The sequence below is a fragment of the Rattus norvegicus genome, chromosome 9, assembly GCF_021556685.1.
Source record: "Rattus norvegicus strain SHRSP/BbbUtx chromosome 9, alternate assembly SHRSP_T2T, whole genome shotgun sequence".
Taxonomy (NCBI): domain Eukaryota; kingdom Metazoa; phylum Chordata; class Mammalia; order Rodentia; family Muridae; genus Rattus; species Rattus norvegicus.
Genome location: NC_141542.1, coordinates 113,297,185 through 113,310,983, shown reverse-complemented (window position 1 = coordinate 113,310,983; position 13,799 = coordinate 113,297,185). Strand labels below are relative to the sequence as shown.

General features: G+C 41.5%; 1 protein-coding gene across 10 annotated transcripts in view; it reads right to left on the bottom strand.

Annotated features, from left to right (window-relative positions):
- The window catches only part of Pam (peptidylglycine alpha-amidating monooxygenase), a 150,159-nt gene that overhangs the window by 67,305 nt on the left and 69,055 nt on the right, over positions 1 to 13,799 (bottom strand). For all 10 annotated transcript variants that reach the window (XM_087564780.1, XM_087564779.1, XM_087564781.1 and 7 more), the window contains 5 exon segments: positions 7,936 to 7,984; positions 6,470 to 6,537; positions 5,277 to 5,357; positions 4,942 to 5,018; positions 3,658 to 3,761 (listed from right to left, as the gene is read on the bottom strand). In XM_087564780.1, the coding sequence (XP_087420906.1) occupies positions 3,658 to 3,761; positions 4,942 to 5,018; positions 5,277 to 5,357; positions 6,470 to 6,537; positions 7,936 to 7,984 (379 nt within the window).

Genomic DNA, 13,799 nt, shown 5'->3' with positions numbered 1-13,799 from the left:
TGGAAGAGAGCTGGGACTGGAGGAGAAAGAAGGCAACAGGAGAAGGAAACGTGGGTGACAAGGAACAGAGTAAATTATACTTCTGTATAAAATGTCACAAGTGACATTCATTATTTTGTATGTGAAACAGTAACAGTGAAAAATAAATTAAAATGGTAATTAATATGCATTGTTTGTTTAGGACAAACATCTTCTATATTCTCTTCTGTTTGCACTGTCACAAAATAACACATTTCAAGCAAAAATATGACCAGTAAGTTGACTAAACAGGTAAACGCTACGTGATAAGCATCGGGATTTAGATAGTCTAATTTTTTTTGGTGATTAGCTGACTTAATTAGCTTAATTGACTGACTTAAATAGATTCTAATTGTTTAAACTTGGCTAAACATTTGAAATTAATTTAGAGAAGTGTCTCACTGAATGTAAAATGGGCATAAAGAACTGTTTCTTACCAGACTCACTGGAACAATGTCGTCACTATACATTTTATAGTTTCTTCAAGGTACATTATTTTGTAATTTATGATAAATATATATTTATGTGCAACATTTTATACTTCAGTATATTTGTCAATTTATGTAGACTTAAATACAACTGTTTAGGAAGTATATTCAACACTAGTTTTTACTGACCAATCTTAGTCGACTGTATTGGGAACAATATTATGTTTTTAGCATGTGCATATGACAAGGAACACGCTTTGCTATATCCACCACCTTGTAGAACTATCACTTTTTCATACTCAGGTACTTGAAGTGTATTCATTTTCAAATATATATATTATTGTATATAGTCACTTTGTTGTCTAACAGAAAATGGAAGGCTATTTTCTTGTCTACTTAAAAATGTATACTCGTCAACCAATCATTTCCACTCAGTCCTACTTTAAATCTACCTCTCAGTCCTGGTAACTGTTACTCTAGCTCTTCAGCATTTTTAGAAAAGGAAGACTGTTTGAAAAGCTCAGTGGATAAAAGCACCTGCCAACAAGCCTAAAGTTTCAAGTTCAATCCCCGGGACCCAGGGTAGAAAGAGAGAATGGACTCTTCCTAGTGGTCCTCTGACTTCCACAGGTATGGAAGGACACACACACACACACACACACACACACACACACACACACACACCCCAAATAAATGTAATATTTTAAATATTTTAAACAGTGCTATGTTTCGGTGTTTGTTTTCTCTGGGCTTGGCTCGTTTTACTAAGCACAAAGCCAGGTTCATCTATGTTGCAACAAATCAATTTTTCCCCTTTTCCTTTAAAGGCTGAATGAACGGTGTCTCACTGTCCTTTTCTATCCCCTCATAATAGACCTGAAGATTGTTAAATCAACCTATTTCTTTTGTTTTGAGATATTATCTTCCGATGAAGTGAAATCAGAGTCAAGGTTGGCTTTGAACTCACCATGTACCCCACAAAGTTCTCAACCCTGTGATCCTCCTGTTTCAAGCCTCAATGGGTGTGTAGCCCCGCGCTTGAATCTATTTCTCAATGGCAATATTTTGAGATGAATCTCTAATAGGAAAACTAAGTTTCCATTTTTAAAGTGCCTTTTGGTAGTTAATTATGATTGTTCCATCTAAGGAAACATTGCTCTAGTCTTAAAATTTTTAAGATTATAAGAGTCTAACTTGGCTTATGGAAAATATCACTTAATTGAAAAATCTTACTTGTGGGACAAAGCCAGCATGGTTTCAGGGTGGTATAGGGCAAAATGCCTCCGAAGACAGGTTTATAATTCTCTAAAAAAGGTCAAGGGGCTCCCAACTAGTCTGGAGCAACTATGGTTTGTACCAAACTGCTTCAAGCTCTGGGTCAGACCTGCATCCAGTGAGCTTGCCTGCGTGTGTGTGTGTGTGTGTGTGTGTGTGTGTGTGTGTGTGTGTGTGTGTGTCGGGTGGGAGGAGAGAAAGAAGGAGATTTACAGACAATAATTTACTAAGAAATCTTTTTTTCTTTACTGTTTATATTTTCACTGGGATCTTATGGTATTGTGGAGACTACACCTGCTATTGTACAAAACACAGAAACACTGTAGACAGTATTTTTTCCAAATTTAAAAGGCACATTAAACATTATATGCATATATAATATGCATCATAATAAAAATTTTATTCACCATTAGATTTCTTCAAACATGCCTTATTAGTTTATTATTCTTCTGGAAAAAAACTATAGTCGTTTTATACAGTAGTATAAATTAAACATTCAAAATTCAGACTCATCCAACAACTTAATTTGCCATAATCCCTTTCTATCTCCTCTGTATTAAAAATAGTGTTTACTTTATCTCACCAGAGAGTTACGAAAGAATAGAGTAATATCCTCATTTTAGGGTATCATTTTAAAGCAAAATGTATAATTTTAAAAAGGCTGGAATTATTCTAGACTCATGAACCCGGAAGAAATCTCTGGGGGCCACTCCGGTTTCTCATTCTGGCACTGTAACAAGCCGTTAATGCCTCCACAGATACAGTCTGGCCAAGGGTGTAATATGCCCCCTTATCCAAAGGGTGAAGGCCCTGGAGGGTTAAAATACTCTACTGCCTCCCACTTGAGCTTGTAAATCAATACATGCAGCTCTCTGAAAGGGTTTATTTTGAACTACATTCTTTACTTTCTGAAAAGGTTAACGGAATAACCTCTGGCGTTTAACTACCGTTCCTGTGGCCACACAAGAGCACCGAACAGAGGGCAGCTGATCAATACTCTCTGCCCCGTGGAACCCCAAGCGTCACAGACTGTCACGGAGTGCACGGCCTGTCCCCTCTACGCAGTGTGATTGTGTATATATCGTCCTATCTTCCTTTATGAAAGTCAATACGTTTATTGATTTTCTCCAGCCTTCTCCAAAAATTTAACAAATACACTAGGAATGCTACTTGAAAGCTTCTTCTTTGATACAAATTGATAGTTTAAGGTAAGACGGAGAGCCATCTTCTACGAAAACCCATCATCTATGAAAACTCCATCAAATGCTCCTGTCCTTCCTCTCTCCTCTCCAGTGTGGTTCCTAGTTCGTAGTCACGACTCTTCTGAAAACTCTTTTTTTCTGTATCACCTTCACTTTTCTGTATCTTCTCCCAAGCTTCCAATTGCACTCAGAAAGTATCTTTGAATCTAGGTCAACATGGAAAGGAGGCACCTCCATTCTTTTCTCACAGAAAGCCCATGCAAGCTTGCCTTTCATTTTAAGTTTCTAATTTATTTTTTAAGAAGAGTCCTTCATGCCTTAGAGATTGTCAGTATGTTTTGGGACATAAATTAGAATTACTAAAAGGAGCTTTGGCATTTTGAAAAGTAGTTATGTCTTGGCATCCCTTATTGGAAAGGGAAGGGATAGCATACTCACTCAGTAGACAAGCAACTGAGAATTTCAGACCGGAAATCAGCACACGGAAAGAACTATGGGTATGAGGGTTAGCCTGCTTAACGTTCAAATGAGAACAAATGGACTCTCGTGAAGGAAGTGTTCACAAGGGAGGCCACTTTCTAGGGCTTTTCCAAAGCAGTTGCTTCCGAATACAGTGCTAGTTTGTCATAATGGCTCATGATGCTGAAAGTGTATAATTCGTTCGCAGAGATAACAATTACCTACAACCATGGTTTAACCTGGTATAACTGAACAGGGGAGGTGCAGAATCTTACCCGATGTGGGTGGCCTCTGTCCTCCCTTCACCAGTGAACACACATCTGGCTGCCAGTATATCACCAAAAGTAACATCAACGGGGTGTTCCACAGGGTAGAAAGCCTGCCCCAAAAGACAAATACAACAATGAATTAAACTTCTTATTGCCCAGAACTATATGTTGGAGTACTGTGAGGTTTGGAGCATTGTGGGTAGAATGAATGAAGAAAGACACAGATAGCTCCCCTGATCCTTTAAAAAATAATTGTTAGATCAAACGAGTTCCCTCATAATTCATCAGTTCCCCTCTATAGCACAAGTGCCAGAGTTTAAAACAAACACTGTTTATAACGCTCCTCCCGCCCCCTCTGGAAGCAGAGACTTTTGAGATAGACTGAAAAATGATAGGGAGGAAAATACAGTCATCATATTCAGGTGATTCCTAGTGGCGTCGCTCACTATGCCTATAGTGACATCGCTCACTGTGCCTATAGCTTTGTGCACTGTTCAACCTTCATCAAAAGCCTCTGTCTTGCACACATAGCCATTCACAGGGACCCCAGGTGCTCAACGAGCAGAGAAGGAGAAGCCCGGAGTGCTCAGCCCTGAATGGGCTGTCCAGATCACAGCAGACCTCCTCAGAAGAGACGCAGAAGGCCGTAACTGCCAGAGGTGGTGGATGACTTCAAGGAAACCGTGTTTTCTGGGCAGCACAGCACAGCTGCCCAGATGAGGTGAAAGCGTGAACGAGGCCTGTGCAAGCTCAAGTCAGACAAAGTCTTAGAATGGAGGGTGGGGGAGGTGGGCATGGAGCCCCTCCGAGAACTGAGGAGCTGCTGTCATTTGATGGCTGCTGGGAGCAGAGTCAGTTTTCACTCATTGTGTGACTTCTGGTTTGGCCGACCCTGCTCCTGGGCAGGGCCCACTCAGAAGGGTACTCAGTAATATAAACAAGACTTCACAGCTTAAGAAAGCCAAAAGACAAGAACTTGAAGGTGGGTGGGTAGGAAGGTCTGTGGATCTGTGGGGAGTTGGGTGGGGAGGTTGAGCACAATCAAGGTAAATTATAGGAAATTCTATTAGAATTCATAAAAATATTGCCCAGTAAAAAGAAAAGTAACACCATCACATCAAGAGAACTGATGAAGCATTAAACTGGAAATTCCAAACAGGAATTTATATTATGTAGCTATCGTGAAGACAGAGTCAGAGACTTCTGGATTCTAGGGAAATTCACCAAAGACTTACATAAGGTATTAAAAAGAAATGACTTCCTCGTGGAATCTAGTTAAACGCTACACACCTGTGGCAGCTGGGGGTTCTGGCGTCCAATCAGTGTCCACTGTCCGTTTCTTACTCTGTATCCGCTCACCACCTTACCTTGATGAAGACAAATCAGAATCGAGCACTGTAATAAACGATTCCGAAACCCAAAGCCACGTTCAGTCTCTAACTTCCTTTTGAAAAGTAAAACTTAAGTACTTTTTCAGATTTCAAACCGCTGACTATCTTAATGAAGCAGCATGGGATTTCAAGGAATTCGCTGAGACATAATGTCTAGAATAACTCCATTTTTACGTTCACAGTACCAGTGAGCACGTGGCAGTGTTTACAATTTAACACAGCTTCAGTTCTTACCTAAATGGTGAGTGTGGACTCTGTAGGCAAACACATGCATTGGATACATTTTGTATTGGCACGAAATGTCAGCATTCACTACTGTGGGGAAAAAGACACAGAGAGAAGTCACTATGCTGCTGGAAAACATCTTATCTATTGTTCATTTGCTTATTTTCTTATGTTAAAAGTATGTGGGTGGTCTCAGGTTCTAGCACCTGGCTTTCTTGTGAAAGAGACACTCATTCATTACCCAGCAGACATCATTCTGTGCCCCATGTTTTACTAATGTGTTAAGAGCCTCTGGCCTCACGTTTATTTCTTCAGATCTTCTCCATACAATACATTTGGATCCTGTTTCCACTCAGACTTTTATTTTATTCAGTAACGGAATGATAAGGACCAAATCGGAGTACTCTGGGTTTGTTTGTTATCTTTTTCTCTTGATGTTTATTCCATTGGAAAAAAAATTTAGTTTAACTTTAGGTTAGTGCAAAAAGAAATTTAAAAATTGACTATAAGTACTCAGAGTCCCTAAAATGGTAGCTCATGTCTATAATAGGTCCATTCCTTATCTTTTCTTACAGTCTAGCAAATAATAGGTGTTAAATAAACATGAATTTAAAGTAGATTTTAAAAGTAGTAATAGATAAACTATAGTAAACACTAACTTTAAAAGATTCTTACAAAACAAACATACACATTTGATGTGATATTTTTGTTGGATCAATGATGCTGTATGTATCCGTGTAGTTTATTCTAGCTTAGGGGGATCATGTAATAGTCCCATGTTGCAACCAGGCACCTTGGTATGTCTAATTACTAAAGCCAAACCATGTTAGGTTTCCCAGCCTCCTGATTTGTCTGAAGCTTTCCCACACAGCAGTTTATACCACTGTATATTATGTAGTTTAATTTTTTTTACATGTAAAGAATGAATAGCTGACTTGTACAATAAAGTTAGTCTTTACACAACACACCAGCAGACCATGGACCTCCATTTTGGCACATCTATAAATAAATATCAGGAAAGCCGATAAGTTACTAGCTTAAAATGATTTTTAAAACCTATTTAAAATCCAAGGACGTGAAAGAACTGATTTATCATTCAGATATGCATATGAATATTGACCATTTTATGAGTTCATAGAGTGTGCTATATATATCTTCTTATAGGTGATGACATCATGGTGAATGCTGCGGCTACTACTCACCTTTCTCTCCTGGTGGTATGACAGTGTCAACAGACATCATAAGGTACATGCCCGCAATTAAAGGCTGGCTAAAAATTAAAATAAAATATGAAAAAAATTATATATACATACTATATATTATAAATGTATAAATATTTCCTCTCAATTCTGTGATAAAGCCAAAATACTCCCTTGGAAATATATGACATACAATTTTCTAAAATGCAATCCTCATGCAAATCAAAATGAAGGTGAGTGGGCGAAGAGATAGAATATATTATTTTTCCTTAATAACTGCTTCATTTCTGTGAAGGTCCACCACGGCTGTTTTTGTATGGGAACTTGTTTGTGCTAAGGGTTCTGCTTCTCCAGTCAAATGCCAAGATTAGGGATCACTGGGAAAGGTTTCGTTGTTGCTGTTTTCGATGCAATTAACATTTAAAAGTAAACAGTGACTAAAGCAACTGTTCTCCATAATCTGGAGAGGTCTCATCCCACCCTTGAAGGTCCTAGGAAAGAAGACTGAGCTCCCTTGAAATGATGAAACTGTCCCTTCAAACTGCCTTTGAACTCAATAGCACGGCCTATTACCTGTCCTCAATTTCCAATTAGTTCTCCACATGCTGGACAGATCAGTGCCAGAATAGATCTCCTCACTGATCCCACTCTTTCCTCTCCTCTCCTGTCCTCTCCTGTCCTCCCCTCCCCTCCAGAACTGATTTCTTTCCTCCTCTGCTCATCCCCCTGGCCTCCTTCATAATCCAAGCTTCTTCAGAGACTTTAACAGGGTTGTTGCAATTCAGAGTTGTCACACACATGTTCTTGTTTAATGTTCTCTCCCTTGACAACCTAAGTGTAGAAAGTGAAGTCCACCAAGTAGAGGAAAGAACTGTGCGGTAGCAGGCTACTGCACTGCAAGATTATGTCATTAAATGACAAGTGGCCGAAATCCCATCTTTGGAACGAGCGCTTGCTTTATTTTATTATTAATTACTAGTGTTGCTGTTAGCTTATGTTTGATGCAAATGTATCAACCCTGTGTCCCGAATTCCCCTTAGCCCTGCACTCTGGCCTTGTCCATCCCACACCATGTCTCCTCACTGTCCCCACTCCTCCTCCTATGCCCTCTTCCTGACCTCCCTCCCTCTGTGTAATGTATTGTCACTTGACCTGCTTACACTCTGTAAGGAGGAAAAACCGATGAGGGCGGGCCTCAGCTAACAAGCAGCACAGATGTGACTCCTGCTGACAGCCCTGTGAGCGACTGGAGGGGACTCTTTCATGGCTGAACCTCAGGATGACTGGACCTCCCCTCCCCCATGCAGCCTCTCATTGAGGCCTTCCGTAAGACAGCCGCCCAGATCCCTGACACTGAGACAATAAATACTTATTGATTTGAGCCAGTCATTTCGGTTAATTAATTTTCTACATCAGATAACTAAAAAAAACCTCTAAGATCTTATCTGGAAGAACCCGGAGGCACTTACGGCACACGTGTGAGATGTACGGACACGCCAGAGCAGTCTTTGTGATTATCTGAGAAAAAAAACATACAAACACGGGTCAAATATGAATATGTGGAAACAGATCTCAAGGCAGTGTGTTTAAACGGATGCCTAATGAGGACTACTTAGAGCGTCGAATTGCGTGACATTTGTTCCGTGAAGGACTTCCTGTAGCTCACACCACCACGGATGACTCACAAGGGTGAATACAAACTGCCTCCTGACTCCATTGTGTGCCCAGACGACAGCCACACGGGCACAGAAGCCAGCGGCCGCTCGTTTCTGCATCACTGTTACCGCGGAAACTCGTGGGGAAGTTGGTGAATTTGATGTGTACAGCTGCGCCAGGCCCCTGCCGCTCCGACTTTCCTGCCAAGAGGGTCTGTGCCTTGAACCGTGAGCTAAAATAAATTTCGCATCCCTTGGTTTCTCTCACCAGACTATTTTATCACGCTGACAAGAAGAGAAACTCAGACAGTATTTAATATATATTGGCATTTTGTTTTACAAAGATATGTCTGTCTGGTCCCTTAAATCAATTTCTGGGAAGTACTATTTTCACAAAAATTTCACAGAAGTTTCGCTCTCTTCTTCCCTCCCTCCCTCCCTCCCCCCTCCCTCCCTCCCTCCCTCTTCGATCTTAATAGTTTTAAGTGCTTTTCAAAGAATGTGAATCCATGGCACAAAACAAAGCCTTTAACGCCAGGAATGGGTTACATCGAATCGAGTTATTGACCGAGGAGGCCGCCTGGAAGCCTACACTCAGATTCTTGCCACGGGTACTGGTTGCTCTATGCAAACTGTAAATTAGACCCCATTGCTGAATACAACATGTACTCCACTGACTGAAGGTGGGACGCCAGGTTCCGGGTCCACCTGGGGCCTTCACTCCTTCTGACGTGTGCATGGTCATGTGGCACCCTACACCATCCCGAAGGAGGAAAGTAAACACCAGCCCAGCTACAAACCCCCTGCTCTACATCGGTGATCAGCCTGCAAGTTAACACTGGCGCGACAGCGGCACAAATGCTCTGGAATTAACCAGAAACTGTGTGACGGGGCTTAAGGACCATTCCAGGGAAACCATGTCTGGCACTGGTCAGGGGGCTTAGCACTTGAGACTAAATAGGCCTTGGACCTAGGGGAATACCAACCCCACCCCCTCCCAGAAAACTGTTCTGCTAAAGGAATGTAGCAATGACAACAACATTCTGTTACACTCAGAGATCAGTGTTTGCCAGCTATCATCAGAGAAGCTTCCTCCTGCAGCAGGTGGGAACTAACACAGAGACCGGAGCTGGACAATGTGTGGAGAGCAGGAGGTTTTGGAACACTGAGTCCTGAATGGGATGTTTCCGTCAAATCCCTCCCCTCAGGGCTCGGGGAACTCCAAGGAAGAGGAGGCAGAAAGATTGTAAGAGTCAGAGGAAATGGACAACACCAAGCAAACAAGGCTCTCCAGACCAATCAGGACTGATGCACACAAGAACTCACACCCATAATGGCACTAGGAAGGGGGTCCACATGGGTCTGTCTAAGCCAGATGCAGTCCCAGAACAGAAAGGGGAGGTGGACAGAAGCCTAAGAGCCCAAACCAGAAGATGGCTCCAACTAATAACTGCTTGCAAAAGAAAACTTAGTTTTCTCCAATGGAGTCTTCCTGGATATACAAACCACACTTAAGGTCAGGTTCCACACCAGCGGTAGAAGGTTAACACAAAATTAACTCAGTGGTATTGTTGAAGTCTTTTTTCTTTCTCATAATAGTTTGTCTAGGTATTTTCCTTCTTTCCCCCTCCCCCTTTGGGTATATAATATGGTTTCTTTCTTTGTGTTTTTATGGGATTTCTGTGTGTGAGAAGTGTGTGTGTGTGTGTGTGTGTGTGTCAATGTTTTGTGTTTTGTTGGCCTTTTTTTTGGTTTGTTTTACTTTATCTTACTTTATATTTTTAATTGGAGAGAGAGGTGGGAGGGAGAGAGGGAGGGAGGGAGGGAGACAGAGAGAGAGACACACACACACACAGAGAGAGAGAGAGAGAGAGAGAGAGAGAGAGAGAGAGAGAGAGAGAGGTGGCTTGGGGCTGTGAATTATGGAGGATCTAGGAGAAGGACAAACAAATCAGAATCTATTGTATGAAAAAATTCTGTTCTCAATTAAAGAAGAAAGAGACTTTAAAGAGGGCGTAAAGGATGCTGTGGTAAATAATAATACTGAGTCGGAGAATCTTAAGCTTTGTCTATGTTTTAAAAAGCTGACAATGACAAATGAGTATGTTCCCTTCATTTATAAGGATACGGACTTTTGAGAACAGACTTCCTTGTAGGAGCCACATGTAACTTAATAAACATTCCTAGTCTGTACTGCCTTCAGAATGATGAGTTGATGATTTCATTGAGAAACATGTGCCTACCCATGGTGACGGACAGAGAATAGTTAAAGCAGACCTTCACTCACATCAGATGAACTCCGAACCCTAGGGGCCCGCTTAATTAGCTTAGATAATTGCAGGAAGCATTTTCCATGCGCACGATAATCCTATCGAACCTAAAGGTTATTTTAAGAAATGACAATCATCTTCATTCAATTAAACCTGAGCAGCGTGTAGCACTCAGCCCTGGGCTGCAGTGAGCAGGCAGTGAAGGAGGGTTCACTGGTTTCTTTAGCCACAACGGAGGAGAGGTACAGAAAGGAAAATGCCAAAATGCCTTGAAAAACGCACCGGATAAGACAATGTGAGAGGTCTGCAGAGAAATACCATGAGCCCAGGTCTGGGTGAAATGGCATAGCCACAAGATCTGGCGATGAACCTTACAGGTAGAAAGATGGTCGAGGTCTTCAGAAGGACTTGGTATGCTCATGGGCCCCGAGGTCAGTTTCCAGTAATCCCAGTAAACACAGGCTGCAGAGTGACTATAAATCTGGAAGCTGAGAGCTCACAGTGTGTGCTTAGCAGCTTCAGAGTCTAAGTGTTAGGCTATGTGCAAAGAAGCCATGCAAAAGTGACAGGGACATGTGAAATGCTCACGTAGCGAGTGCTCACTGACTACTGAATGCCAGGTCTAATCGTCTTGGGTAGTTGGTTGTTTTGTGGTACTGCGTATGGGAAGAAAGGTCTTGCACGCAGTAGGCAGGTACTCTGTGACTAATATTCCTTTCCTAGTAATGTTCATTTCAGTTACACCTTTTGAAGGAACAGCCTTGTCCCCTACTCGATATAAATGCAAGCAACAGGTACACTGTGCACGAACTGACTTCCGAGTTTTCCTTACATTGTGGTTGAAATCACTGAGTCAATCATAGTCTGACTATTTTTTTTAAGATTTATTTATTTGATGTGATACACTGTAGCCGTTTTCAGACACACCAGAAGAGGGCATCTGATCCCATTACAGATGGTTGTGAGCCACCATGTGGTTGCCGGGTATTGAACTCAGGGCCTCAGGAAAACCAGTCAATGTTCTTAACCGTTAAAAACCATCTCTCCAACACCACCCCCCATCCCCCACAGTCTGACTTTTATTAGAGAAATTGGCCTTTACCACGACTTTAAGCTTTTTAATGTTGAAAATTAAACAGGCATTTAAGAATGTCGCTCATGGCATCTTGCCACACAGCGATTGCCAAGGGTAACAATATTATGCACATTCCCATTACAGTATGCAGGAGATGTGTCCACACTTAGTGGCTTTTCTGAAGACACACCAATTAGAAGCAAATGTTAAGGATACCTATAATCCTCTTATCAGGGTGTTTTCCCAAATTAAATGTCACATTTCAAAACATTTAAAATATGGTGTGTGTGTGTGTGTGTGTGTGTGTGTGTGTGTGTGTGTGTGTGTGAGAGAGAGAGAGAGAGAGAGAGAGAGAGAGGTAGATAATGTGTGTGTATAGGGAGGTGTATCTGAACCACACCAGACACCAGCCATGTGGAAGTCAGAGGACAACTTCTTTGTGGAGTCAATCCTTTCCTTTAACTTTATCCAGGCTCTAGGAACCAAACTCAAGCCTTCCACATGTGTGCAACAGTATTCCCCCCACCCCATGTCTCCTGCCAGCTCCTTCGTCTTTTGCCTCCTTTTTTTACTAACTAGATTTCCACAGGATTAATCTTTTTCTTTATTATTTATTCCTTTGTTCCAGTTGGTATGCTAAGAATCAGGTATCATTAGCATATTTTCATGCATTCACAGCATTATAATTTGTTCTTTTTTTCAGCATTCTTTTACCTTAAATATTTATTTTTGTGTGCACCATGTGCATGCCTGAAGCCCATCGAGGCCAGAAGAGGGTGTCAGATCCACTGGAACTGGAGTTCCAGACAGTTCTAAATCACCATGTAGGTACTGGGAACTGAACCCAGGTCCTCTGCAAGAGCAACAGACGCTTGTATTCACAGAGCCAGCTCCACATTCCTTAGAGTTTGGTTTTACTTGATCTGCCCACTGCTTTCTGCAGTGGAAAGGAAACACAGCAAATATCTGAAGGAGAAGTAGCTAGGCCAGTAGTTAGAAGAGTAGATTAGATTTACCCCCAAGTAATTGTCAAAGCCAAATGAAATAACTATGGTCTGAGTCTTGATTATTTGTAAGCTGGTCGGGGATACGTTGAAATAAGTATAAATGGATTATAATGTCTCATAAAACATCAAAGGAAAATGGCGTCAAATCAAACAGGAGTTTGAGGACTGACATCTGAAGACTGAAGCTCTGACTCCTTGGCCCTTCTGCCCTGCAGTGACTGACTCCAGAGCCAGTGACCGAGTTTTGTCATACAGAGGGTAAGTCTTACGTGAGATTCGAATGCCACCTCAACCCAGGGTGAAACCCTCTCCTAGTTTACAAAAAGCTCCAGGAACCCAAACATACAAAAAGAAAATTAGCAAAGTGAAACTATAAAACTATACCGTATGGCGGCTGAGCAGTAACAAAAATAATTTATTCCCATTTTGTCTGATCAAAGCATTTTTCAAATCGTGTATACAGATCTTACCATTAAGTGATGGATAATCCTTTAGGTTGTCTATCTCTTTTGCTTCTTAACTCTGGTTTGGTTTTTATAGAATTAAAAATGTGAAACTTTGAAAGTTGTCCTTTGTTTATAAACATATGTATGATATACGTGAGTGTTGAAGGGGACTGTGAGGGGAGGGGAATATCTAAGGAGAAGGGAGGGAACAAGACACCAATTGAGGAAAACCAAAATATATACATTTTTCTCATATGCAAAATGTGGAATTAACACATGCATGTGCACATGCGTACATGCAGACACACACAGAAGACGACCTTTTTGGGAGGAACTACAGAACCAGAGATGAGGGAGAAAAAATGGGGGAAATGAACATGAAGTACAAGGATATATGTGTGTGTGTGTGTGTGTGTGTGTGTGTGTGTGTGTGTGTGTGTGTGTGTATGAAAATGTCAATGAAAAGCCCATCATTTTACAGGCTGAACCAAAACTATATAAAAATCAATGAAAATGAATGGCGCTGATTTTGTTTTATGTAGAAGCATAATGTCTATCCTAATAACATTTAGCTGAACAAAATTCTAAAAGCTGCTTCAAAGCAAACACTTCTAAGTCGTATTTACGTATGTTTTAGGCATTGCTGATGTCTGCTGCTGTTCGGCATTGCAAAACCGAACGCGATTAGTAGAAATGATCCTGGCCCCTACTCGTGGGTTTTTCTGCAGCTTGACCCACAGAGCCCTTGTGCTTGCACATTCACAGTGTGCGTCCTCGTGGAAACACCTGAACCCCATCTATCACGGAAGAGGGGCATGCTCTGGGCCTCTAGCACTTCCCCTGGAAGATGGTAGCATTCTTTCTGTCCCATGTCTGGTGC